General features: G+C 53.8%; 2 protein-coding genes across 6 annotated transcripts; one reads left to right on the forward strand and one right to left on the reverse strand.

Annotated features, from left to right (window-relative positions):
• Nucleotides 1–948: 948 nt before the first annotated feature.
• Nucleotides 949–3,354, forward strand: LOC128143521 (osteoclast-associated immunoglobulin-like receptor). The gene is made up of 6 exons (XM_052790831.1): nucleotides 949–1,001; nucleotides 1,088–1,270; nucleotides 1,361–1,396; nucleotides 1,598–1,867; nucleotides 2,115–2,399; nucleotides 3,058–3,354. Exons 2-6 carry the CDS (start codon nucleotides 1,237–1,239, stop codon nucleotides 3,171–3,173), a joined length of 741 nt encoding a protein of 246 aa, XP_052646791.1. The 5' UTR covers nucleotides 949–1,001; nucleotides 1,088–1,236; the 3' UTR covers nucleotides 3,174–3,354.
• A 238-nt stretch (nucleotides 3,355–3,592) lies between these two features.
• On the reverse strand, nucleotides 3,593–26,797 carry L3MBTL1 (L3MBTL histone methyl-lysine binding protein 1). Of its 5 annotated transcripts, XM_052790878.1 has the most exons (22): nucleotides 26,529–26,696; nucleotides 25,832–25,992; nucleotides 24,098–24,321; nucleotides 23,201–23,342; nucleotides 22,912–23,050; nucleotides 22,091–22,214; nucleotides 21,416–21,503; nucleotides 19,153–19,244; nucleotides 18,443–18,547; nucleotides 17,417–17,552; nucleotides 16,799–16,899; nucleotides 15,575–15,726; nucleotides 14,511–14,587; nucleotides 13,981–14,066; nucleotides 13,295–13,405; nucleotides 12,896–13,010; nucleotides 12,544–12,643; nucleotides 11,383–11,580; nucleotides 11,010–11,056; nucleotides 9,896–10,053; nucleotides 9,176–9,238; nucleotides 3,593–8,164 (listed from the first exon to the last, which is right to left on the reverse strand). In XM_052790878.1, exons 4-22 carry the CDS (start codon nucleotides 23,292–23,294, stop codon nucleotides 8,030–8,032), a joined length of 2,121 nt encoding a protein of 706 aa, XP_052646838.1. In that variant the 5' UTR covers nucleotides 23,295–23,342; nucleotides 24,098–24,321; nucleotides 25,832–25,992; nucleotides 26,529–26,696; the 3' UTR covers nucleotides 3,593–8,029. The 5 variants fall into 5 exon arrangements, with proteins under 5 accessions (XP_052646838.1, XP_052646809.1, XP_052646803.1 ...); XM_052790849.1 differs by lacking the exon at nucleotides 25,832–25,992 and having other exon boundaries at nucleotides 16,799–16,890; nucleotides 26,529–26,797; XM_052790843.1 differs by lacking the exon at nucleotides 25,832–25,992 and having other exon boundaries at nucleotides 26,529–26,796.
• Between the last annotated feature and the right edge of the window lie 345 nt (nucleotides 26,798–27,142).

The following is a 27,142-nucleotide window of genomic DNA, read 5'->3' on the forward strand; positions in this document are numbered from 1 at the left end:
CACCCAGTGGGATGGGGGAGAAAATCGGGAAAAGAAGCAAAACCCGTGGGTTGAGATAAGAACGGTTTAATAGAACAGAAAAGAAGAAACTAATAATGATAATGATAACACTAATAAAATGACAACAGCAATAATGAAAGGATTGGAATGTACAAATGATGCGCAGTGCAATTGCTCACCACCCGCCGACCGACACCCAGCCAGTCCCCGAGCGGCGAATCCCTGCCCCCCACTTCCCCGTTCCTATACTGGATGGGACGTCACATGGTATGGAATACACCGTTGGCCAGTTTGGGTCAGGTGCCCTGGCTGTGTCCTGTGCTAACTTCTTGTGCCCCTCCAGCTTTCTCACTGGCTGGGCATGAGAAGCTGAAAAATCCTTGACATTAGTCTAAACACTACTGAGCAACAACTGAAAACATCGGTGTTATCAACATTCTTCGCTCTGAACTCAAAACATAGCACTGTACCAGCTACTAGGAAGACAGTTAACTCTATCCCAGCTGAAACCAGGACAACCATGGTGAGAAAGGCCTGACAACAAATAGAGCAATAAAATATCTGTTTTAATGGCATAGAATAAAAAAGAGGAATATAGATCACAAGTAAATCTTATGCCCCTTCAGATGCTGGGCACATCTCCACAGATGGGATTTGCACAGCATGCCATGGGAAAATCTATGCAGGGTCCATCGATGCTGCAGAACAATGGGGTGCCCTGCCTCTGAATGGATGTAAGATTTACTTGCTATCTATAGTCCCCTTTTTATTCTGTCTTATTAAAACAGCTATTTTATGACGCCACTTGTTGTTGGAGCTTTCTCATTGAGATTCAGAAAGAGTCCTGCACTGTCTCTTCTCCCCGCCCTGGCTGCAAAACATTACCCTGTTTCGCAAGGGCTGAGAGGAAGCTGTTTCCCCATCAAGTGACCAGAGCTAAGAAAGAGAAACAAAAAGCCATGATAGCTTCTCTTCTAAGGTCTGCAGGATCCTAAGACCAGGTCGTCACGGGTACCCAGCCCTGGGCAGGTGACTGGGACATTTGGGTTCCAGTTCAACCATCCCAGCCCTGCAACTGTGTCTGCAGAAACGCAAGCTGTGGGACAGAAGGTGGCTTGTGGCAACAAAGGCATATCAGGACCCACAAGAAGCCACCCAGCTGCTCAGTGCCTCCGGCCAAAGCCTTCCTCTGAAGAAGCCCTGCTTGAGTTGAGGACAGAAGGAGCCAAGAGGGACATGATGCTGCTCGTGACCCACGTGCTAGCCTTCGGTGAGTGCCAGAGGCTGTGTGGGCTTCCAGAGGGTGACATGAGGCATCCGGAGACTCCACAGAGATGTTACACGGCTGTTTCTCTTGCAGGTGCTTGGCTGGTGGCACACAGCAAGGCTACACCAAGTGAGTATCATGAGGAGGTAGGTGGGGAGTTTGGACACATCTTTGGTCCTGCACCCATCTCCCAGGTCTCTTCCCCAGCCCCACAGAACAAAACTCACCTTTGTGTGGAGATGGGTCCTGGAGCCAGCTCCAGGCTCACTGCAGGGCAGCCAGGCACTGGGGACTCCCTGTCTGTCTGGCAGCATCTCTCTCCCTGTGCAGGTGCCCCCACAATCTCCATCTTCCTGAAGCCACCTGGGGTGATCCCACCCGGAGGCTCCACCACCATCTGCTGCAGTTGCCAGGGTGACAATGGGAACTTCGTGCTGTACAAGAAGGGCCACCAGCTCCGTAGCCTGGAGCTCCGTGGCAGCAGGGCTGAGTTCTCCATCTCTAATGCCACGCATGAGGACACAGGTCCCTACAGCTGCCATTACATGGATGGAGACACTGTGCTGGCTCGCAGTGAAACTGTGGATGTCATGGTGGAAGGTGAGGGATGTGCTGTTACCCCTTTGCGTGGGGTCAGACGCCACATGGGCAGACCAGGATGCACATAGCCACTTGGCTTCCCCTTCCACATGATGGGCAGGGTTTTTCCCCTCTTCCCTGGCTTGGAGAGGTGGGGACCATCTTCACCTCTGCCTGAGCCAGGTGGTGGGGTCATGGAGATCCTGGTGGCTCCCGCCACCACGTCAAAGCCCTACACACCTTCTCATGCCCTCTCCTCTCCCCACAGAGTTCCGTCTCCCCAAACCTGTCCTCTCTGTCCTGCCTGGGCATGAGGTGGTTGCAGGATCTTACGTGACTTTCCGTTGCACCATCGCACACTCCAGTGCTGGCTGTTTTCTGTACCTGGAGGGCCAGGTTAAAACCCTCAGCTTACTCTCAAAGGAACAAGATGATTTCAACCTCTCCCATGTGCATAAAGGCAACGGGGGCCGCTACAGCTGCCAGTGTTTCACCAGGGGTGCTTCATTCGAATGGTCTGCTGTCAGCAAGACCCTGGATTTGGTAGTGAGAGGTGAGACATCCCCCCAGCCACATCCTGCTCTTCTCTTCCTCCCTGGCTGGTGTCTGTCACATCCTGGGGGAACTAGAAAAGAGGATGTCAGAGAAGAAAGGAGCTGTAATAGCAGTCCAAGCAGAGGCTTACAGCTTCCTTCAGATGTGTTTGAGCCTTGCCAACTCCTCAGAGACCCTACAGATGACCTACAGACACAGGCTTGCTAGGCTACCAGTTGGGGCGGCAAGGGTCAGGGGACACCTATGCCTGCACCTACCAGCCCCAGGGACAGTTGTAAGTCCCGTTGCAGCCCAGTGGCACCGTCTGGCTGGCAGCGGCAAGTGAGGGCCAGCTCCACGTTCCTGTCCTTCTCGCATCTTTGGTGCCACTGGGTGGAGTGACAGGTCAGAGACTGTGGGTAGAGGGTGTCCCACGGGGCAGGGATGTGGGAGGTAGAGCCAACAGGAGCCCTTGGGGCTCCCTTTGCTCCCTGTGAGCTTCCCTTTATCCCTCTTTAGCCCAGGAGCTCCCCAGCATGCCCCCTTGTCCACGTGTGTTTGCCCTGGGAGCCCCATGTGTACCCCATGTTGCCCCCACAGGACTCCTTTTGTCTGGGAGCTCCCAGGGGGGCTCCTCCCAGGGTCCCCCAGTGACTGTCCCTTCCTGTCCCCTGCAGATTACACCTGGAGCAATGTGGTGCGCCTGGCCCTGGGGGCTGGGGTCCTGGTCCTGCTGGGGCTGATCATGGCTGAGGCTGTGCACAGCCACCAGTGCAGGCTGAGGCCCTGCTAGGACAGGGCACAGCTCCCCTCTGCCTCAGTGGGACAGATGGCTGTGCTGCCCCAGCTGCTGGAGCTGGAGGGGCCAGCACGCTCCCCACACACAGTGCTCCCCGTGACTGGGACCAGTAAGGGAACACTGGGATTCCCCTCCAGCACATCACAGTGGGATAAATAAACTGTCCCTCCCCATCCAGCTGCCTCTGGGAGTCACTCTGTGGGACGGGCAGGGTTCGGGTGGGCTTTGGGGTCTGCTTAGCTGGGGTGACACCCGTGGCGTGGCGTGACTCTGGGCTGGGGTGGGGCCCAGGGAGCCAGCCCACCTCCCCCTGCCATGTCTGTAGGTCTGTCTCCTTCTGTCCCCAGCAGGGACAAGCGCCTTTCCCCAGGGCAGGCAGCAGGGCTAAATAACCAGTGTCCAGCTGCACAGACTTCCATTGCTCACATTCGTTTATTATTTTTAAAACACTGACGGAACACATCACACCATGATCTATATATATAAATTTACTTTTATACAGATGTAAATTTATATATATAGAACCTTTAAACCTCTGTATACTCAGGACACAAAGTTCCAGAATAGCTTCACTGGCTACAACAAAAGTATTTTTGTTATGAAAACACAAAGAGGAGGTGCGAATACCAAAAACACAGAAAAAAGAAATTAAAAACAAGTGCAAAATGAATGAAAGTGCAAAAAAGCTTTTGTTATCATAATCTCGCTCCTTCCAAAATACGTCCCTCTTTCCTCCCTCCAAGGAGGAGCGAGCCTTAGGCCCCAGAGGGAAGGGGTGGATTGGAGAAAAGGAGCTAGGTCGCAGCCCTCAGGTCTTTCCCTCTCCTCTGCACTGATGGGTCCCCCCCTGGAGGTTATGGAGTGAGGAACAGAGGAGCAGAAGCGGCCAAGTCACATCCCTCTCACAGCTCCCTCCTCTTCTCCAATGCCCCTCATTGCACTCATGTCCCCAGGTTTGCGTCTGCAGGCAGCAGCTGCCCTAAGCCTTCAACCCTCCTAGACAATTTGGAGGGTTTCTTTCTTTTCTAAAAGTGCTTGTGATCGACATGGAAATCACTGGAAGAAGGCAGAGGCAGGCAAGGCTGCCCTCCTCACTGAGCTTCAGGCTGGCTGCTCTCACAGAAACGGAGACCTTGGCCTTGCACCGTCACAATGCTGCCCGTTTCCATGAGGAGGGAGAAACACCTTCCTGAGAGGCTCCAACTGCTCCCATGCACCTGGAGTCACCTGCAGACCAGCCGCCCCAGAAGACACTCCATGCCCAAGGCTGAAGCACGTGGTAGGACATCTCCCATGGCTCCAGCTAAGCCCTGCCAACACCATCTGCTGCAGGGGCAGGAATGACAGGAGCACAGGCTTGGAGTCCTCCACTCAAAAAAACATTTGACTTGAAAAATTCTTCACTGACTTACAAATTTTGGCTGCAGCCACATCTCTCAGAAAGACCCAAGAGAAGAACCTGTGGGCCACTCAGCCCCATTGTCCTCTCCAGCTTCTTAGTGACATGGCAGTGGACAGCCCTGTGAGGAGTTTGGTCAGGCAACAGGGGAAGGATGAAAAACTTTGGTGCTTCTGCCTTGGTCACAGCTGCCCTTGATGTTCCCTGAGGGGGGGACTCCCAAACAATGCTCTGTGGAGACGGAGGACCTGCCAAGGCCAGGGGTACAGCAGACCTTCCTTCTCCTGGCTTCCCTGCTGGGACCAGAGATAACTTCTGCTCATGGAGGACACATCGCCTGAGACCCTGGGACCATAGCCTGCCGCCTCCACAGCCACAGAGACCACCGCATTAAAACAGTGACACACCAACACTAGGGGAAATGGCATCGCGGTACCGCCACAAACACCCATCCACACATACGCACACAATGCTTTGGGTTTAGTTTGGTTTTAAAGGAAACAAGAAGGTTCTAAGTTTTAACAGTAAATAGCCCTTGACCACCTACAAACCCTGTACCTCTCACCCAGATGAATCCAGAAGCTTTGTACCCAAATGGCTGAGTCAGCCCAAGAGGCTGAGGAACTGATGCTCAAGACAGCAGGCAAGTGTGTCCAACAGGGACCCTCACATCTCGCATCACCCTTCCAAGTGGGGCCGGTTTTCCGGAGAGCTGCTCCCTGCACAGAGCTCAGACCCAGCAGAGGCTTGGGGTCCAGCTGTGCAGCCAGACCCCACAGCCAAGGGGGAGCACCTTGGCAGTCCTGTCCAGTTTGCATCTGCTCTCTTAGAGGGAGGGCATAAGAGCCCAGGTAAGGCAGTGCCTCATGGGCACAGCTTACTGCTGATGCCCATGACTGGCACAGTCTGGAGCATGCACTTCTGCCTGTTTTGCTGCTGCCCAAGCAGAGCACAGCTTGATTGCACCCAACAGCAGAGCAAGAGCTGATGGTGTTGGTTGTACCCAGTCTTGGGGGCCACCCATGGCTTGGATCATGGCTCCCCTTCCCCTTCAGCAGGGGTCTTCTGAGCTTACCACCACCTCTGCTCTCCAGGGCAGCCCTGTGAGAGACAAAGCTCCCCATCCTTCACGCTTGTTTCAGATCTGACACCTGGGTAGCAACTCGTCTCCCAGCACCCAGTGACAGTGCTTAGTCCCTTCCCCAACAGGAGGAATGACCTAGCATGAGAGAATGGAGCAGATGAGAATAGGATGCTTTCATGAGATGTTTCCTTATAAGCTCAATAACCATGTCCTGTGCAAGGGAGCCTTTCCATTCCAGATCACACCTGGAGAGGTCTCAGCACTGTTTGCACAGTCTCACAGCTGAAGATCACAGGGCTCATCTGCTCCCCCAGCACACAGTGGCCCAGAAAGAGACTCCCCATCAACTGAAGAGACCAACTTCAGGACCATTTACTGCAGATCAAGGGCAACCTGGGGGGTGACTGTGGGACCCAGGGACACAGCTGTTCCTTCCCACTCTCCCCCTCTCCACAGCTGGCCGCACTGCAGTGCTTGAAGAGATGGAAGAAAAAAAGGAAAGGAGAGGAAGAGCTACCTAAATCAAACCCAAGCATTGACAAAAATACACAGACTAGTTGCAAGTCCTGCGTGAAGAGCAAGCAGCAGATGTTTCAAGAGCAGGTCAAACGTGATCCCAAATATTCAATAACAGAGTCAAAAAATGCTACATTTCCATGGGAAGCCTAGAACAGATTGACCAAGGTGTGACAGCGGCTCCCAAGGCAGTGCTGCTCCAAGACACATTGCTGGTGCACTTGCTAAGAACCCTTCATCCCTGTCTTTGGGCACTGGGAAAGGGGGAAAAATTGTTTTGCTACTGATACGTCATTCTTGGGAATGGGAAAGAAAGTGGATGTGGGACCTGGCTCACATCACTGCAGACTATGGAGAGCCCTCGGGGCAGGTGGCCGCCCTCCAGCACTGCATGGCCACACCACTGCTCCAACAGCACCCACAGCAGGCATGCACAGGATGACAGACCATGGCGAGAGCAGCCTGGGCAATGCCAGGAGACACAGGGACTATCAGAAGCTGCATGGGACTCTGCCAGAACCTCCCAGGCATGTTGGCTTTCCTGGCTCTGGAGTCCTAGCCTACTTGGCTTCTCCTCCACTACAAGGGACAGCATTACATGGACATTCCCCAAACGCCTGCACCCTTACTGAAAAGGTGCTGTGTTACTAAAAGGACAGAAAAAGAGAGTTAACTGTTGAATTTCTTTTAGCTCTGCAGGTAAGGAATCCAGGGACAGCAGATCTTGCTCTTCAGACAGCAAAACCTGGGGGCCTCGCAAGGGCAAAAAAGGGGGAGAAGGTGGCTCAGCAGGATCGAGTCACCCAACTCAGGAACAACTTCAGAAGCGAGCCATGGATCTGCCTACGGAGGAATGGATGCTTCTTGTCCTTGGCAGCTGTCTCCGCTCTAGAAAGAGCCTTGTTCCTAATACATGGGCCAAAGAGGGCTCAACTCTCCTTTGCAGAGGATTTTTTAATTGCTTCAAGGGACACAAGTTAACCAAGCATCCTTTCTCCCACAGACATGCTGGCCAAGACAGTCTAAAGTGCAAGAGGAAACGGAGCTTGTTCTATACCCACCCAGCCCTGGCCCCACGGGGCACTGGGGCTGCTGCATTCAGTAAAGAGGAATAAAGCACAGATGCTGGTTGTGGGCAGAGCAGCAGCCAGGACACATTGCTCCCTGGAAGGGACAAGAGGTGGACCACTGGTTCCCAGTGCAGTGAAGGGGCAAAGCAAAATTGCCATCTGGCCTTAAAAGGGAAAGTCAAAAGAATTCAGAGAAAAAGGCAAAGTGAGCAGAAGCTCCTTGAGAGCATCCCTTGGAAACAATGTTAGCACAAGCTGCTCCAGAGGAACACACTGAAGAAAAAAAACACAAACAAAAAACCCCAAACTCAGCTGCTGAGCAAAGCCAAGACCAGCCTTTAAACGGGTGCAAGTACATACGCAGTCAGTCCCTTCCCTTACCTGCGTGACTTCAGTAGTGGTGTCAGCCCCCAGCTGCTACACCCTCCGCACTGCTCCTCTGTCCCTCAACACCCCCCCTCCCCCCCTGAATCACTGCAGTCACAGCAGGACATGGGGGGCAGCTATCACGCTAGAACAGGCTAGTCCCATGCCCACCCTCTGTCCCTGCAGCCACCCCTGAGGCTTGGGGTCAAGCCTGTATCCAGTGCTGGAGGAGAAGGGCAGTGTGGAGTGGAGGGGAGAGGATGGGAGATGGACTGCTGGGAGAGTGGAGATGCGGCACCCGAGAGGACATGAGCAGGACATGACAAGCTGCACTCGGTCAGGGGGAATCTCTGTCCTGACCAGACAGTTTGGCAGCACCGGTACTGAGGGAGTGTCCCAGTTGGGCCAAGAAAAGTCACTTTAAGGTGTCATCAGCGTTCTTGAACATGAGGATGGCATTGTAGATCTTGAGTGCCGGGCCCAGCTTGACACTCATAATCTTGACGATGTCAGACTGCGTCAGCAAGAGGAACGCCTCACCGTCAATCATCTGGAGAGGAGAGCAGGGACAAAGGCACTCACCGAAAACCCAGGCTGTGACTTCCTAGGGACAGCCAGCACAGGCACGACCTGGGGACGTGCACAATTGCACTCATCCTCAGCCAGGTGCCACAGATGATGATCCCAGGGAGTAGGGCAGGGGCCACCCACAGCACTCCCACACTGCCCCAGATAAGCCAGAGCTGCGAGCTCACGTGACCAGGAACCAGGCAGAGAGGGGGAAAGGCCCTTCCAGGGGCCGCCCCAAGAGCTCAAACTGCAGCCAGCCTGGGCTTCTGCACCAGAGTGTAACAAGCACAGCACACAGCCAGCAGGCAACCTGCTCTGGGCAAACACCCCTCCATTCCCTGCTCCAGGTTCCCGCACACGTGGAGGCTGCCTCCAGCTCAGCTTTGCATGCCTGAGTGCCCTTAAAGCACAGGGGCTATTTACTAACAGGCTGAGACACTTGTTGTACCCAGTGTGCCCAGCATCAGCCTGCCCTGGGTGTACCATACATGCCCGAAAGCAGCCCCTCTGTGTGTCTGTCCACAGAGGGGTCTAAAAACAATGAACCTGGCGGACAGACAGCAATGCCACCAAACTGCTGTGCTGGTAAGAGGATGCAGGCAGGGAAGGATGAATGGGTGAAGAGTAAGCAGCTTCCCTCAAGAGGTGATGGTGCTATTAAGGCTGCAGCACCATCCTCCTCCTGCTCCCCCATCCTACCCTCCCCAGAGGGTCCCTCCCTCAGCCATGCCAGGACAACAGGGCAGCACAGCTCCTTGGGGGTCAGCATCTCCCCTCCTGTGACTGTATCTGCACAGGCAGACAGCTGCACACTCAAATCCAGTGGGGTTGCTGCCCCCAGGGCTGCAGGGTGGGATCGCTGCCAGGTGCTGGACATGCTCTCAGCATTCAGCAGCAACCTGCTGCAGGAAGGCCACTGGCCAATTCCTCCCTACTCTGTTGGCAAACAGCTATCCTTGGCCACCTGCACTCATCCTCCAGCCCTTCTCACCTCATCCTTGAAGAGCTTGGCTTGATCCTCACAACCCGTCAGAGTCTGAACAAAGCTAAAGACCTTGGAATAAATTGAGAAAAATGTCAAGACAGAAGCAATGTTTATGGCTGGAGACCTCCCATGAGCCCACATCCTCACTACCACAGAGGCATTTTGCACCCTGTAAGGTAACATGTGGCTGTTAGGGCACGGCTGGCTGCTGGGACTGATGCCAGAGTTCCAGCTACCCAGGCCTTCAGAGGGCCCATCGTAGATGGCCAAGAAAGTGAAGGAAGGTGATGATGAAGAATCTGAGGTAAAGATTTCTTTTTCAGAGAAACAGGGAAGTGACTTCTTATCTGCAGAGTCTATGGTTTAATTTTTTAACCTGGCAAAGATGAAACTAATTTCTTTAGAAAACTGTAACATGCTAAATGAAGAGACTGCTGTTTGCCTTCATCTGCTTGCCCTGGGCTAGTGTCACATTCAAGCCAAGTGAGAACCTGGTAGTTCTGCATGTGCTTCCCAGAAGCTGCCATCAGGGCTCATGTCTGGCAGCTGTCCATGCAGTACCACCCAAGCGTGTCCAGCAGACCATCTTCTCACTAATGCAGGGAAGGGGCCGCTGAAGCACCTCCATGCCTTGTGCATGTACCATGGTGCTGCACAGCCAGGTAGAGTGCTGCCAGCCATGCCAACAGGTTAGGAGCCAGCATGCAGTCTTCAAAACCACCTTACCTCATCAATGGTCCACTTGGCCACTGTAGTTGCTGTGATGCCAGCCACACCCGGCAGGAGTTTGCAGTGCTGCTCCCAGCAGAGCGACAGGGAGCGGTCGGGGTGGGCAGACAGGGCAGACATGAAGAGCGATTGGTGCATATTGTCTGAAGAAATAGCTGGCAATAAAAATGCAAGACGTGATACGAGGTAGAAGGATGAGAACATCCCATCCCATCCTATCCTACAAGCCTTGGGGAAGGCCCCATTTAGGGGAGGGCCCAGGGCTGGCAGCAGACGGTCTCATCAGTCCAGGTATCAAGAGCTAGTGGTTGTTCCTTGAATTAACAGGATATCAGTGTATCCAAGTGTTCAGTTTGGTGGGATTGGGGATGGTGAGGGAAGAAGTTTAGACACAAGCTTGGCTTTGCCTTGTTCTCACCACCTTCAATCGTTCATTTTCCATACTAAACTAGATTTCCATGTCAAATCTCACACCAGAATGCCAGCCCATATCATTCAGTTCATTTCATGTTTTTAACAAAGCTTTTCCCTTGCTCTCTGCTCCAAGGAGTCAAGGATGGCTCCCAAGAAGACATCCTCTTCGTTCATTCCCAGTGCTGGGGTAGGCAGCGGGACAGCCTATGGTAAAATGGGATACTGGCTGGAATAAATGTCAGTCATTGTCCTATGTCAGTCAGAACTAAATGCCAAGCAAACTGTTTAGCATCGGTTTCTGCGCTGCAGCAATAATTTGGCACTTCACAACCACATTGATATTTTGGGGTACGGCAGCCGCAGGATGAAGGCACAGCATCCCTGCCTGAAGAGGACAAAGTGCTGGGGAAAATGCACTGCCATAGAGGGAGGATCCCAATTCCCTGCCCTAAAGCACTCAAAGATTCACAGACGTAAACCAAGAGACATGATGAGGGACCTAGCAGAGCTCTGGTAAGAGGCAGAGACGTTCCTTGTCAGATAGCCAACTTTGGCAGTTGACCACAAGCTCCTCACTGGTGCTGACCTGCGTGAGGTCTGAGCAAGTGAGTCAAGGCAGACCTGCCTCCAACAGCTACCACCCCAGCTCCTCAAGCCTTGCCCCTGTGATGACACCGCGGCAGAGGACGGCACTTACTCTGGAAGTCTTCCTGCTGGATCTTCCGGTACTTTGGAGGTCGCCCTCTAAAGAGACAGGAAGACTGATTTCCAACTGGGTTGGGACTGGCCCGAGGGCCCTCCTCCACACTGCACAGAGCAATGCCTTGGCAGTGGGAGCAAGGATTACCTCTTGGACCCTGACCCAAAGGGTTGACAGCTAAAGACACAAAATGTGGGAAGAAAAACCAAAAAAGGTGCCCAACAGAGCTGGAAGGACAAACGCCAGCTGCCAGCAACTGTGCTCCCCCACGGTCAAGGAGCCTCTCCAGCTTGGCCATCCCTCCCAGGGATGGCAGTCGTGGTACAGGGGCCCTGCACTGCTGCATGGGGCTCACCGGGCTTGCCCCTACCTCCCGTGGTGCCGAGATTTCTTTCGCTGAGGGAAGCCAATCAGGTTCCTCTTGCGAGTTGAGGCCTCAGTGTCGGACAAGTCCGCCTTAAGCCTGCCCTGGTTCTTCTCTGCCAGTGGGCACCCTGAGAGGCAGTAATGGGCCGTGAATCTCCCCGTCACGTGTCCTGACCCGTCACAACCCGGTGTGGGGCACTTCCTAGAGAACAGAGGGGAGGCAAGCGTTGGACCTGGCTCCGAGCAGCATGGGGGAGGCGAGCCAGCAGGGCCACGCCTCCACCCCCAAGCACGGGAAGCCATAGCCCTGGCCACGGAAAGCAGAGTACAGACGTGCTGAACAGATTCCCTGAGTGAGGGTGCTGGGTGCATGGGCAGGGCACACCCAGTCCCTCCAGGTACAAACACCCGTCCCACCTTCTCCGCTGCCATCACAGTGACCCTGTGCAAGTCACCACAGTGCTGATCAAGCAGGTCATTGGGGTTCACAGAGTGTCCATCTTCCCTTCCTTGCCCCCACAGGCATCCAGACTAGCCTCAGAGTGAGAAGGAAGCAAGTGTCATGAATGTGGCCAGTAGAGAAACCCCTGGGAGCCAGATCTGCCTTCCCCATCCTCACGGATGCTCCACCATACTCGCTCCTCTTGATGCCAGCCTGCCATGCTGGGGTCAGCACTACACCATGCCTGGCTTCCCCTGGAAAAGGTCACGCAAGCAACTGACTGAGCTGGGGGAGATGCACTGTTCCTTCTCAGGACTTCCCAGCTCACAACCTCACAGTGAAAGGTATGCATGGGGGAGGGAGGAACATCATCCTCGAAGCTGGCATCAGTGAACAGCATCTTAGAGGCACTGTCCCCTGCATAGCCAATATGTCCCCACAGGCAGATGGGCACGTAGGGCACCCCCAGTGGCTCTGGGTGCCACAGGACAGCCGCAGACTAGGAGCTCACAGGAGTTACACTAGCCACAGACTCCAGGCTGTCTTGGGGCCTGGCCTGGAGAGAGCAAGGGCTGCCCCTAAGCTGGGGGCAGAGCCAGGCATGGGGTGGGTGCAGGGAAGGGCTGGTTGCTGGTGGGGGTGGCAGGTGCGGAGGCGCGGAGGAAGGGCTGGCACAAGCCAGCAGTGAAGCTGTGCCCCTCTGAGCCATGCTGGTGAGCTCACCTGTGGTGAAAGCTGTACTTGGAGCTCTTGGTGTGAGGAATGCTCTTGCAGCCCAGAGTTGGGCAGCCCCCATGGGCAGAGGAGGCTGGTTCCTTTGGCCCTAGACCAGGAGGAGAAACAGGAGAGAGACTGTCACGGCTGCAGCCCCAGGCAGAGCCAGGGCTCTGGGCTCCCTGCCTGTGCCAAATCAGGAGGACTTTGCCAACTGACAACTCTCCAGAAAAGCCCTTCCTCTCTGCCCATCCTTGGCCAGCACCTGCCTTCCTATTTCTGTGCACAAGCAGGTGGTGACAGTGGGGATACGGCACGCTTGGGCCCTGGTATGAGGGACTGACCCAGGCGCATGACTTACTGAGAGGGGGCTGCAATGGGTGTCCAGTTTTTGAGCACCAGCCTATGGGGTGGATGTCCGGATGATCCGCATCAATCCAGAAGTCATAGACATGACTCCAGCCATCAAAATGGATCTGGGGAGACAAGTAGAGAGGTCACCCTTCAAACCTCAGGGCACCTCTCTGAGGAGTTCTGGAGCCCTCCAAGCTGAGAGCAAGCAGCAGGGTAGAGCTGAACTGCAGCACAAGGCTCTCCTCCACTCCTGGAGCCAGGCACTGGGACCTGCCAACCTCTGCACAGTGTGCTTCCACAGACCTCCACACACTTTGCCACTGCAACTGGCAGTGAGTTGGGAAGGGCAGGAGCAAGCCAGCACAGTTCCTGGTCACAGGTTCAGCACTGAGACTCCAGCACCCACCTTTATCCTATGGTCTTCCACATCCTCCACACTGGCCACTCGGATGAAGGAAGGAGTCCTCCTGTCCACTGCCTCCAGCTTCATGTTGACCAGGAAGCTGTGGGGTGGGCGCTAAGGCCAGGAAGAATCCAGGTCAGTGGGGAGCAGAGCCTTTCTTCGGGCTCCCACTCCCCATGGCAGCTTTCCCAGCAGTGTGTGCTCCTCAAGCCCAGCTCCCAGCCCTGGCCTATACGGGTAAGAGCCATCCCAGCTCACAGTGGCAACAGCAGAGAGTGGAGACAGGCCTCCTGGATCTAAGCTGTGTTTCAACAAGATGGGAAAGCTGTGCCCAAGGGAAGAAGGTCTCCAAGAGACACATTTTTGTGATCTATATTGCAGCCACACTTGGCTGGTCACAGCTGCTGTGGCTGCAGTTGGAGACAACAACTATCAAGCAAGCCTAAATGATTTCCCATCATCCAGATCCTATCTAGCCGAGGGGATGGTCATACTTTCCATTTTTCCCAGTTTTGAAATATTTGCGCAGGATAGCCCTGACTTCTGAACCTTGAGTGTAGATCCAAACCCCAGGCCTGTGGCAGGAGCATACTGAACATCACTTGACTTTTCATAAAAGCAAAGACCTGTCAATGGAGAAAACCCAAATACCTGCCCAGGCACAGCGGAGCAGATGATGTGGCACTCACCACTTTAAAGGCCCAAGCTGGGACAGCAGATGCTCCGGTTTCCTTTAAGTACTTTTCCCAGGTGAAGTTGTCAGGGTCAGGATAATCTAGAAGGGGGAAGATGCAGAAGGTGAGATACACCTGCAGGAAGATGGCAAATACCCCAGAATGTCTTACTGCCTTGAAGAACCAACCAAGTCTGTGTCAGGCACACAGGAACCTGAGAGACATCAAGAAGTACTATTTTCTCATGGACCATGAAATCCAGGGTACAAGGAAGCAGAAACATCTGGGCCTGCACAGACAGCTTGGATGTCCTCGTGTCTCCACTCGGCCCGACACAACTGCCATGCTGCACCTGAACACACGTACAGGAGCCTTGGCAGGACCATGCCACCTCCCTGGCTGTGGCCCTGCTGAAGGAAACTGCCTCATCTGCAGACAAGCAAGGGCCATGGGGTTTGCGCCCCCAGGCTCCCCATGCCACCCTGGGAAGCCTGTCCCCAAGGGGATGTGCCAGCGAAGGCTGCATTCCCAGGCCACTGACTCACCTTGAGGAGGTGTGAGGGGTTTGCCATGCTCCTGACACCATCCAACTGGGTGGATGTATGGACTGCTGGGGTCACACCTAGAAAACACACCCAAACTCTTACATAGGGCTGACATACCCGGCTCATCACTGCGAGACAGCGCAGGCTGCGGGGGCCCAGGGCAGGCCACTTGGTGGCACCCCCCAGGCCTGCACCACCAGCAAAAGGCCCTGCAGAAGCTAAGGTCTTCTACAGCACCCTTGTCCCTGAGTGACCCAGGGAACCACGGGCCCTGGCAAGGCAAGGGCGCGACACGAACACACCCCAGGTGCAAGCCCTGCCGCAGAGCTGCCCAGGGAACAGCAACCCTTTGCTGCGAGTGGGGAGACAGGCCATGCCTTTCAGAGCTCGGAGCAGTGAGACCTGAGCAACTGGGGGGGGGCTCATGTCCTGGTCACGGCTCCAAGTAGGTCACAGCACACTCAGGTGCTGCTGCTTTGCAGGTCTGCCCTGGGACAGAGCAGGTAGCTGCCCAGCACCAGAGAGTGAAGAGTAGCTGGGGACAGAAACTGCTGCAGCCCCACAGCTCCTCAGGGCAAGAAGTAAGAGAAGGTCAGAGGGCTCCAGCCACAAAGGAACCAGTTGCTCTCAGAATCCTGACTGCGCTAACTGGCCATTTTAATTGGCCTTAACCAGCCTCAACTAGGACACCTTCCCACCCCAGCCACAATCCCCTGCCTAGAGACGCAGGGGCTCCTTTTAAGATCAGGCCTTCAGTCTCTGCGTTGCAGGTGACCCCGTCTGCCAGGTGGATTTCAGGGCAAGCCCACAGCATGCAATCACATCTGTCTTTGCCATGGCCCTGTAATTAACACGGGGCAATGTCCCAGGCGGCGATGTGGAACCAGTAAAGGTTTGTCCCCCAGCACAGGGGGTGACCCTCTGCCTCACTGGACCACTGGTGGCCTGTCTGCAGCAGCATGCTGGGATTGTCCCACATTTTCCCGAGCAGCCCGTCACTCTTGCTGAAGCAGTGGCAGGGTGTCTCCCCAGCACTGGCACCCCAGGAGCCTCTGTGCACTTACCAGTAGTCATAAGTATCATCCCAGTTGTCAAAGTGCACCAAAAAGCGATTGTCCACCACGTCAGTCACTGTGGCAACACAGATCAGGGAAGGGTTCATGCGGTCCACAGCTTCAAGCTTCATGCCCACCTCAAAGCCTGGGGAAGCCTCATGCTGGGAGAAGAGAGGTACAGGTTTCTTTCAGAACCGCAGTCCCAGTGCCCTCCTCACCACTTCCCTTGCCTGCTGCAAGGAGGCACCTGCCCAAACCCTCCCAAAACCAGAGCCTCCCTGGCCTCCAGGCAGGCCCAGGACCACTTAGGATCCCAGAAGGGCAGTGCCTTGCTCTGCATGCAAGAAAAGAGGCAGAGGGTGAGTAACTCGGCTTGGCCACACAAAGAAAAAGAAATCTTCAGACCCTCAGGAACTTCTATAAGTAGTAACCTCCAAGAGAAAAACAGCCTCCAACTTACACTGATTCATATTTTGTCACAGAACACTTGTTTGCGGTCACACTTCTGCAGTGTTAGCAGTGACCATGGCTTGGCAGCAGCAATACCCTAGGCTTGGCAGGAGGAGCTAGGATGGGGCCCTTCATCCTACCCTGCCTTTATTTCTTGGACCCAAAATCTGTGCAAAATGCTGTGTCCCACACTAGTGGGATTGTCGCAGCAATGAACAGGAGGGTTTAGACACAATAAATAACTTGAAGAGGCTGATATATCAGTAGGTTGAGTTTCCTCTGTAGCTGACAAAGAAACCACCAGCATTTTGCACTCCGCTATATTCCCACTTTCCTTACCCAAGCTGCCATATGAAAAATAAAGGCAGAGACAGAAACAATGAACACACAAAACAGAGACAAAAGAATTATAGTTATGAAACATTAACTGAGGGGTTTTGGCAAAACAATTGTTGAGAGTAGCAGTTATTTCTCCTCACCAGTACTTTTCCAACAGATTTAACTGTCCATGAGACTGACCTGGATGAAACAGTGAATCAGACCAATGCCAATTTTGGGCACACCAAACTAGTGTCCAAGCTACAGATCCTCAGCAGCAAAGCATGCCACATCTCATTAAGCAATGCCAGCAGTACAATCTCCTGGCCACCTGCACTGTGGGCTTGAGAAGCATGGGGTGGACAGAGAAAAGCCCAGCATTGGCAGAGGCAGTCTGCTCAGCTGGAGGGGAAGAAGCCACACCTGAACCTGCGGGCTCCGGCAGAAGGAGAAGCTGCTACTCACAGTGTTTCGGACCATGAAGAGGTGCTTAGGAGCTGCCTGAGCCTTTGTTATCTTCAGGTAGTTTGTCCAGCTGAATTCTTCTTCCTTATAACCTACAACACCTCAGGAAGACAAATGAGAGCACCAAATTCACCAAGAGCAGCCAGGAGGTCGTGAGGCCGAGACCAGCCATCCCCGACCAGCCGTCACCCTGCCAGGCATGTCCTGCTGTGGGCAGACGGGGTCTACGGCAGCCCTGGGAAACCCAAAGCCCGTGGCTTAGGCCCAATGGCTGATTTTGAAGGAGTGCTAGGAAACGTTGGCAGTGGAGTGGAAATCCAGAGCTCAACTCCTCCCCAGAAAGCATTAGTCCCACCTGCCCTGGGGCACAGCTGCTGGCTCCAGCCTGGCACTGGGACATCCAGGGTGACACGGCTTTGCACCAAAACGGAGCGAGGAGAGATCTTTAGTGTGTGGGTGGCTGAAATGTTGTCCTGTGGAACACCCCCAGCACAGCAGCATCCCTTCCTGGGCCCCATGGAGCCACCCTGTCCCCATCTCCAGCTCTACATTTGGGAGCCCACTACTTATCCCCCTCCTTCAACAGGACCCTTGAACTGAGACTTGCTAACTCCTTACCTTTCGGGGGCTGGAGTTTGTGCCCCGTCTCCTCAAACCAGCCAGCAGGGTGGATGTCAGGGGAGTCAGCATTCAGCCAGAAATCATGGCACTCAGAGTAGCCATCAAAGTGAAGGCGCATCCGGTAACCACACACCTATCAGCAAGGAGGGCAGGAAAAGGAAAGGACCATGGAAACCCCCTGCTGTCCCTGGCTGAGCACTGCACACACCTCCCCTCCCACACATAATCTCAGCATACCACTTAGGGAAGCCAAGAGTCAATCATAGGCCAATGCCCAAATAGGGAGGCACATGCCAGTCCCAGAAGGTGTCCATCACAGAACAGGGTAAATGCAAGGCCACCACAAGCCAGCCCTGATAAGGGAGGTTCAGGCTGGTGCATGAGGTGCCACGGTGGGGCACCTTGCTGGATCCAGCAAGAGCAAGGATTCCCTTTTCTGCACCTGGGGGAGATGCTGGTGCAGGGATTTTGGCTAAATGCCATACTGCTTTGGCGATATCTCTCCAGCAGCAAGAACAGCAGCCACCGTTGTATGGCTGATCTCCCTGGCTGCCTGGGGAGCACTGTGAGCCAAGGCTGGTTTGGCTGCCACATGGCTGAGCAGAAAGCCCCACAGACAGAGGGCCTCCACGGACACAAGGAAGAGCAATGCGATGCCTCCACACCCTCCATCTCAAGGGCTCAGACCTGTCTGAGGGGCACCAGCAGTAAGATAAGCTGTTGCCATCACCACAGTCTCTCCCCCCACGGCCCTGCTGTGCCAGGGTGATAAAGAGACCAACTAGGCTGGGGCATGACAGCTGCTCTAAGCACTGTTTCCTGCCCCTCCGAACTGAAAGGAAACTCCTCATTTGCTTGACCAAGGTGCTGGAGTGCCACCTCATGTCATGGAGCAGCATGCAGGCAAGGGCCCAAAGCCAGTCTCCTCCACAGCCCAGCTGGCAGCACCTCCCCTCCCACAGGGCCTCCGGCTGCACAGGTGTGAGGAGGAACCACAGAACATGGGAACCGGAGGCGCCTTACCTCAGCCACTGTCAGGATAAAGTACATAGATGGGTGCTGTGGATCGATCCCCTCCAGCTTCATCCCCACTTTAAAGCCGTTCTTGTGCTGGGAAGCTACTTGGTACTGGAAACAAAAATTAAACTACAATGTAAAAAATGACACAGGTAGTTGGGTCTAGAACCATCCCAAGGAGCACCCATCAGGCAACGGGAGCTGCTGGGACCAGGAGATTGTGGGCCACAGGTTATGTTGTCATCCAAATTTTAATTCTTTTCCCATACAAAAACACATTCTTCCACCTCCTTGTGGGTTTGCATCTCTTGCTACTGGCAGGGCAGGGTGTCCCCAGGCTAACAGCTGCAGCCGGGGAGAGTGGGGCACAGGCCTGGCTCCTTTTGCACCCTGGCAATCAGACGCCTGGGAGCAGGGGTGCAGTGCATCAACATGGCCTCAGAAGAGCCCGTACCTGGCTTCGAGGAAGGGCTGGAAAGGCTCCATCACCCTGCCAGAGCTACCGGGGTGTCCTAGGCAAATGTGGGGTGCTTGGGATGGGGGACAGCACCCTGCTGGGGAGTGGGACTTGGGGCAAATCAAAACTGGAGGCTGACCACTCAGAGTCCCACAAAATAGGGAAGCAAGGAAGAGAGGAGAAGGAGGAGGGGTGGGAAAAAAAAGGGAAAGGAAAGAGAAGATGAAAGAAGGAAAAAGACAGGAAAATCCCAACTCACATCCTGGAAGAGATCTAAAGGGGCAGCGACAGCTTTCTGCTCCTCCAAGTAGGACGCCCAAGACCAGCCTTCTTTCTTCTCCTCACTGGCACCTGAGCGCAGCACAAACGCACACACAAGAGGCGCTGCTGAGGGTCTGCTCCAGCCTCTGTCCCTGCCTCGGGGCAGTGCAGAGGGCAGGCAAGCACATGGGTCCCACTGGGGCCGCATCCCACTCCCACGCACAGGCCTGCATCCCTGCAAAGCTCAGCACCATCCTACCAGAGCCCCTTCACCAGCAAACCTGGCTGGCTGTCCAAGGAGGTACAGAGCTAAGAGGCCCCCTCTCACACAGGTCCCCATGACCCAAATGTTCTCTGTCGCTGTACAATGTTCTAGTAAGGCACTGAAGGAGCCTGAGGGACAAGCCATCCTGTGCAAAGCATCAGGACACCTCTGCAACCAGTCCTCCTCCAGCTAGTACATCCGAAATAGCCACAGCACTGATGGATTTGGGACAGCCAGCAGGATCCATCCAGAGGTCTGGGAATCACTCCCAGCTGCAAGGGGCTCCCAGCCAGTCAAACCAGCAGCGAGCTCACCTCCCACCACCACTCCAGAGGGGCCAGCTCTGCTATCCTCTGCTCTGAGACAATCACCTGAGCCCCCCTTGGCACACCAGGGCCACCCTGATACCCTAGAGATGCATTTACCCTTATGGTATTCAGGAAAAGAAGACAGCATTGTCTCTTCAGAGGCAGGGAGGTAATCCTTCGTGCCTTCAACCCCTTTGGGAAGGCCACAAAGGCCTTACCCAAGGCACAGGAGACACAAGCCAAGTCTCTTGCTTTCCAGCCACTTTCTCTCCCTGCTTCGTAGTGCCTGAAGGGACTCCAGGAATGCTGTGCCTATTCCAGCACTGAGTAATTCACAGCTACAGGCCAGCCATGGCAGACAGCCTTTGGTAGGACAGGCCAGAAATGCAGGGAAAAACAAACCAACTTCTTCCTCCCTTGGGCTTAGTGGAACTGGAGATGGAAAAAATAGGAACTTGCGGAAGAAATTAAAGCTGAGCTTCAGTGAGCAAGGTTACTAACCTAGATGCTGAGCTAATACTTAAGAGTGACAAACACCTTTATTATTCTTTAGGACATAGAAAAAAGTGGCAGGCATGTTTGGGGAATCTGTAAGTACAAGCTCTGCACTTCTGGAGAATGACAAATACACCTGGAGATAGAGCATACACTGACTCTGCTGCACTGAAGCATACAGGTGTATGTTTTGTTTGCTGATGTACTTCTAAAATAAGAGAAAAACACTAAAATAACAAGGCTCATCACTGCTTACTTGTATGCAGCAGGGAAGGTTACATGCTCAGGGCTCAGATTGTACAGAAAAGGACCTGGCAAGCAAGTATGATATCTTTTTTTAATAGTGGTTAACTCAGTGTAACATCAGGGGTTAATGACATCTGGCCCCTGCTACTGTCCCTACATTTGGCTACGGAGAAGAGCATGAAACTGGAGGAGTTTAATTTTAAAATTACTTTGAGTATGACCTTTCACTATGCAAAGACAAAAAGTTTCCCATAAATGTTTATTTTCAGTATTTTCCCCAGTTTTCCTTCCCCCTCACCCCCATCACACTGCAGAGAAAAAACCAAACAAGCAAACACTGCATCCCTCAGCTTGTCTCCTTTCCCTCTGCGTTGACGGCTCTGCATTTGAGATCTCCTCTGATATGGTCCAGGAATAGATCCACACGAGATGAGACAACCCCAAATCACCCAGCTTCAGCGGCACCAGACCTACAGGAGCAGCTCCCAAACTTGTGAGGTCCCAATCACAAGGGAAGTTCCCTGTAAGACCGTCCAAAGTGGGGGCAAAGCCAGACATGGCGCAGAGTTACACTACTGCTCAGGATAGTGCCTCTTGGAGCAAACACGGTATCCACAAGCAAGTAATAAATTCAGCTCCCAAGGGAAGGGACCAGAAAGCACTGTACAGTATGGCCCAGTGCCTGAAGAAGACACAGCCTTATCTGTAAGGGTGCACCCTTCCCATGGAGAGAAAGAGAGGAAAGGAGAGAAATGGAAAGAGACAGAGAGAGCAGGATCAAGCCAGCAGACAGGCTTACAAGCCTTCAGGAACATGTACCACTGCATTGCACTGGGTGTTTGACTCTGCTGGAGCACCAAAATGCTGGCCCAGACCCACAGTACCACAGCTGGACCCCACAGCCGTGGCGAGAGCGCTCACCCCACCACCCGCCTGGCCCTCCATACCGTGCTGGCTCCCATTCCACGCATCAGCCTCTGGATTGCTGATGACAGTGTCTCCTGCAGAGTTTTTCCTCTCTTCCTGCTTTTCTTCCTAGACATGAGAGCAGACAAAACAGAAACCCATTGTGTTGGAGGTCTGCACAGTGGTTTATGCTGTGTGTTGTACCCTCACACCAGTGCAAAGGGCCATACCGTGCCGGGAGCCCAAGGGGGATTTTGGTGCTGAGTGGTAGCAATCACAACCGGAGTGGATCTGCTACAGTTAGGGCTGGCAAGCAGAGCTTCCTTGCCTCGTCAAAGTCACTCTCCCTTCCCCAGGATACACATCACGCAGATAAACACTCTCTTACTTCAACACTTACTTTGGTGGCCCGGACTCAAGAGAGCAGTTGAGAGTGCTGGATACCTACAGCCCAATGTGGACATGTCTAGCACTGCCCAATCCAAGGTGCTCAGCATGCCAAACAGCCAGCCAAGTGTCTAGAAGCCCTAATGCTCCACACATTCAAGTCTTTTTGGTATTAACAGTCTACAGGTTACCCTTTTGACATATAGCTGACATAGCACTGAAAAGCACCAATGAGAACTGCATGCACCCTCAGTGCATACAGGGGTGTCCCACGGCCCACCCTTGACATCAGCATGTGCGCACACATCCCCTCCCTGCACTCTTCCTACCATCTGCTCAGATTCGTATTCTTCCTCTGAAGGGCTCTGGTAGTCCTTCCTCTTTCGTTTCTTCACCGGCTTTAGGATTTCAGTGGCATTGTTGCTGCTGGCAGAGTTTTCCACAATGACGGACCTGCATGGAAGAAGGGTAAGTAAACCATGGCAGCATGGTATATGGCAATGGCTAGGGTGTCAGTAAGGGAGTGGTTGCTGGAGAATCACTGTCACCCCATTTCTTACTCATGCATGCTCCCATCCCTCCTGCCTAATGTATGTGCTCCTCTTGGCACACAAGTTGGCAAGAAGTTAGAACCAGGGTACAGACCAGAACCACCCTCACACACTTGGGTGTCAGAAACCTGAACCCAGGGAATGGATCAAAAGCAATCTAGTTTCATAGCAGGGCTCTAAGTTGCATCAGTCACACAGAGATGCTGGGAAACAAGTCCCAGCAGTCACACATTAGTAAGCAGAGGGGCTGGAAATGCCCTCATGACCCATGCCTCCCACTGCTGCTCAGCCTGGAAGCACCCACTACAGCAACCTCCTGCTGCAGCCCTGCTCCAGCAGATACATGTTTATGAGGCCACAAATTGGGCAGGAGAAATTCTGGCTCCTGTGCTTCCTGCTGTCCCCTGGGACAAGTCTTGATCCCCCCACAGTGCAGCCAGGGCACTCCACCTACAGGAAAGAGAGAAACAAGTGGGGTCCCCAGCACCTGCCAGAGACAGATGCGCTTGCATCCCTTGCTGGAGCGTGTGGACAAGGGGAGGCAGGGCAGGCAGACAGATGGATATGGCTCTGCATGGAGCAGACTCCCCTTCCTTCACCTTTCTTTGAACTGCTGGTGACAGTGCTCGCTGCAGAAGCCCCTGCCTTCCCGGGCTCCATCCGACACATGTCTCCGGCCACAGGTATCACAGTGGCACATGCTTTCTGCTGTTGGCAGCTTGGTCTGCTCTGGCACATCTGAGTCAGAGAGAAGAGGAGCAGTGAGGCACAAGGTACAGCAAAGGAAGGAGAGCAGGAAGCAGGAGACATTTGCCTTGCTCAGGGCCTATGCCAAACACCTGCTGGATGACAGTACCCAGCCCAGAAGTGCCACCATGGTGTCCTTACCCTGAGCAGTAGGATTGTCCCTGCTGGTGGGTGCCACCTCCGAGTCCCCATCTTTCTCTGTCTGACCCTCCTTTATAGCTTCCGCTGGAGGCATCTTATCAGCACTCACCACCTTCAGCGTCCCGTACTCATTTATTCGAAACTACGTCATTGAACCAAAAAAAACAAGGAAAAATAGTTAACAAGGAGGATAGAAATGTAACTTGTTAGCTAGTGGGTGCATGTGAGCTCTGAGAATGAGAGGGACATGGTTCGGTCATTAGTGCGTCCAACAAGAGGACAGGTCTTCTGATGATAGAGGTGAGCACAGCACCAAAGTCACCTGTTTTGCTGCCTCTCCTTGCAGCCTGTGCTGGCCACTGAGCCTGCCAGGGCAAGCACACTGCCTGCACTTGGGTGAGACCAGCACCAGCTGGCAGCACAAGGGGCAGGGAGGTGGCTGGAGGATGTGGTGCCCTGAGGCTGAGAAATCAATGCATTTTGTGCAAGCTATTTCACATACCAAGCGGTACACCTAAAGGCACCTGCTGTCTGATGAGCGCAAGGCCACTGTTTCCAGGGTGAGTGCAGGAGTTTGGTGAGAGCCAACTCCACGGCACAGCTTGGAAAGGAAAGATACCCTGCACAGCATGTAGCATCCCTCTGCCTGCTGCAGTGCCCCAGTGTGCTCTCTCTGCTAAGCTCACAAGATGGGAGGGGCATAGGGATGGGGCACAATAAGAGCCTCGCAGAGCAGGAATAGGCGGGATCCTCCAGCTGGGGTGCAGGTACTGCCAGGGGCCACGTCACATCCTGGTGGTCCCTGCCTGGCACAGGCTGAGGGACTGCCACTTACAAGGGGCAAGCAGCTGCAGGGAGTGGGGGTGTGCAAACACAGTGGCCCAGGGCTACACTTACCCGCAGGTTACTCCCAGGCAAAGTAGCCACCCCATCTTTCCACTCCAGCACACGGACTGTGCTGCAGGTCTGCACCCCGCTGATCTGGGGAATGACAGTAGCTGTGATGGGCTCACTCCCTGCTCCCCTTTCTGGCCTCTCGGCCCCTGTGCTTCTCTGTGGTTCCCTGGGGAATCGCTGAATTTCTAAGGTGCTCGTGGGAAGGTTGATGGTAGTGGCATTTGCTTGAGAAGGGAAGAAAGGAAACAAACAACCAGAGGCATACACAGAACACTTAACTGATGCAAACAAGGCTCAAAGGCAGCACAGAATGACAGAGAGGATGTAGTCTCCCAGCTGAGGGCTCAGTGCTGTGGGCTAAAGCACCCACAAGCAGGCAGCACGACCCAACAAGATCTGCAGCCAGCAATGGCTTGTGCTGTGGGGTGGCACCAACACTATCCACATTCAAGGGCTCCTACTTCAGCCTAACCTCAGACTATTCCCATGATCAGGATGCCCTGATGTGGCAGGAGTGTGCTGGCGAGCTCCTGGACTGCATCTTCCAGTTCAGTTTCATTCCAAAGGAACACACCGTGCAACCCAGGGCCACTCCACAGTGGGAACCAAGGCACTGGGAGCAAGAAAAATTGGGAGATTTGCTTCTAAAGAACACCCCTGGTTTCACCTAACACACATTCATGCTTTGCTTGCACACCTCCTGAAAGATGCTGGTCAGCTGGGCTGAAAATTGTTGTCCCAATTTTCAAGAAGGGTAAGAAGGACGACCCTGGTAATTACAGGCCTGTCAGTCTCACTTCAGTGCCTGGTAAAACTATGGAGAAGGTTATTCTGGGAGTTATTGAAAAACACTTGAGAGACAATGCAGTCATCGGTCATAGCCAACACAGGTTCATGAAGGGAAAGTCCTGCTTAAGTAACTTAATTTCCTTTTATGATAAGGTCACCCATCTACTTGACCAAAGGAAGCCAGTAGATGGGGCTTTTTTGGATTTTAGCAAAGCTTTTCATACTGTCTCTCACAGTATCCTTCTGGACAAAATGTCCACCACATAGCTAGACAAGTCCATAATATGTTGGGTGAACAATTGGCTGACGGGTTGGCCTCAAAGACTTACAGTAAATGGGGTCACATCAGGCTGGTGGCCAGTTACCAGTGGGGTTCTGCAGGGCTCAATTTTAGGGCCAGTGCTCTTTAATGTTTTTATAAATGATCTGGATGCAGGAGTCAAATGTATATTTAGTAAGTTTTTGCCAATGACACTAAATTAGGAGGAGCTGTGGACTCCCTTGAGGGTAGAGAGGCCTTACAGAGATCTGGATAAACTAGAGAGCTGAGCAATCACCAACTGTATAAAATTTAACAAGAGCAAGTGTCAGATTCTGCACCTGAGACGGGTTTATCCTGGTTATATGTACAAACTGGGTGACGAGAGGCTGGAGAGCAGCCCCGCGGAAAGAGATCGGGGGGTTTGGGTTCATGGCAAGTTGAATGGGAGTCAGCGGTGTGCCCTGGCAGCCAAAAGGGCCAGCTGTGTCCTAGGGTGCATCAGGCACAGCATCACTAGCTGGTCGAGGGGGGTGATTGTCCCACTCTACACCGCACTGGTGCAGCCCCACCTTGAGTACTGGGTGCAGTTTTGGGCACCTCAATACACAAAGGACATCAAACTGCTAGAGTGTGTCCGGAGGAGGGCGACCAAGATGGTGAAAGGTCTCAAGGGCAAGACTTACGAGGAGCAGCTGAGGTCACTTGGCTTGTTCAGCTTGGAGAAGAGAAGGCTGAGGGGTGCCCTCATCGCAGTCTATGACTTCCTCAAGGGGGACAGCGGAGGGGGGATGCTGATCTCCTCTCTCTGGTGACCAGCGATAGGACACGAGGAAATGGAATGAAGCTGCGTCAGGGGAAGTTCAGATTGGACATTAGGAAAAGGTTCTTCACTGAGAGGGTGGTCGGTCCCTGGAACAGGCTCCCCAGGGAAGTGGTCACAGCACCAAGCCTGTCAGAGTTCAGGGAGCGTCTGGACAACGCTCTCAGTCATATGGTTTAGTTTTAGGTAGTCCTGCGAGGAGCAGGGAGTTGGACTTGATGATCCTTATGGGTCCCTTCCAACTTGAGATATTCTGTGTTCTGTGATAATGCGGCAACCCAGGAGCCCACATGCTCTGCAGAGCAGGCACCCAGCACACCATGCTGCACTGGCACAGGGCCCCAGACATCAGGGCTTTGGTTTAAAACTCAAGAGGTTTTGGTCGGCCACAAATTGTCCAAGTGATGTGGGATAGCCACAGAGAACCTCTAAGATGGCAACAGCAGCACGGCTTTGCCTCCCAAGGTTTGGGAAGAGCACAGATATACAAGGAACGTGAGGTATCAATGTGAGGGGAGAGGGCTGGGGAGGCACCAGTTAGAGAGGACAGTTCCGCATACCTGGTATGATGAAGGCAGTCGTTGGCAGGTGGGTGCTCTGCACAGTGCTCTCGGTGGTGACCACATGGACGCTGACCTCCCCAGCAGCATTCCCCTTTGTGCTTCTCACAACCTCCATCTCTGCTCTGCTGTCCATCACTTTGCCTGGGCACAGAGCAAGACATTGGAAGACAGTAAGAAAGAAATCGAGTTGGGTACAAGTACAAACACGACAAAGGAGTGAGAAAGAGACTGTGGAGGATGGTCCCTCCCTTTCCACCATCTCTCAGCAGAAACCCCTGTAAGACATATTAAAGGTCCATTGAACCCAACAGAGAACAGCATGAAGGTCACAGCTGGTACCAACACGACCTAGTAAAGCCCCTGTTGCAAGATCCCAGCTCAGAGCCTGCAAACGCCAAGGGTTTTTTCTTACCTGGCACCACCGTAAGATGGTACAAGCACAGCAGGTCCACCACAAGCTATGGCTGCTCCTGGCTCCCACTGGGGCCTACATCACTCTGACACAGACTGTGACTGAGGGCTGGCAAATCCTACCCTGGAGAAGACGGAGGTCCCTGAAGCTCCCCTTCCAGTTCTCCCATTGGGCAGTCACCCTTGATCTTCTAACTGGC

The sequence above is a fragment of the Harpia harpyja genome, chromosome 1 (assembly GCF_026419915.1).
Source record: "Harpia harpyja isolate bHarHar1 chromosome 1, bHarHar1 primary haplotype, whole genome shotgun sequence".
Taxonomy (NCBI): domain Eukaryota; kingdom Metazoa; phylum Chordata; class Aves; order Accipitriformes; family Accipitridae; genus Harpia; species Harpia harpyja.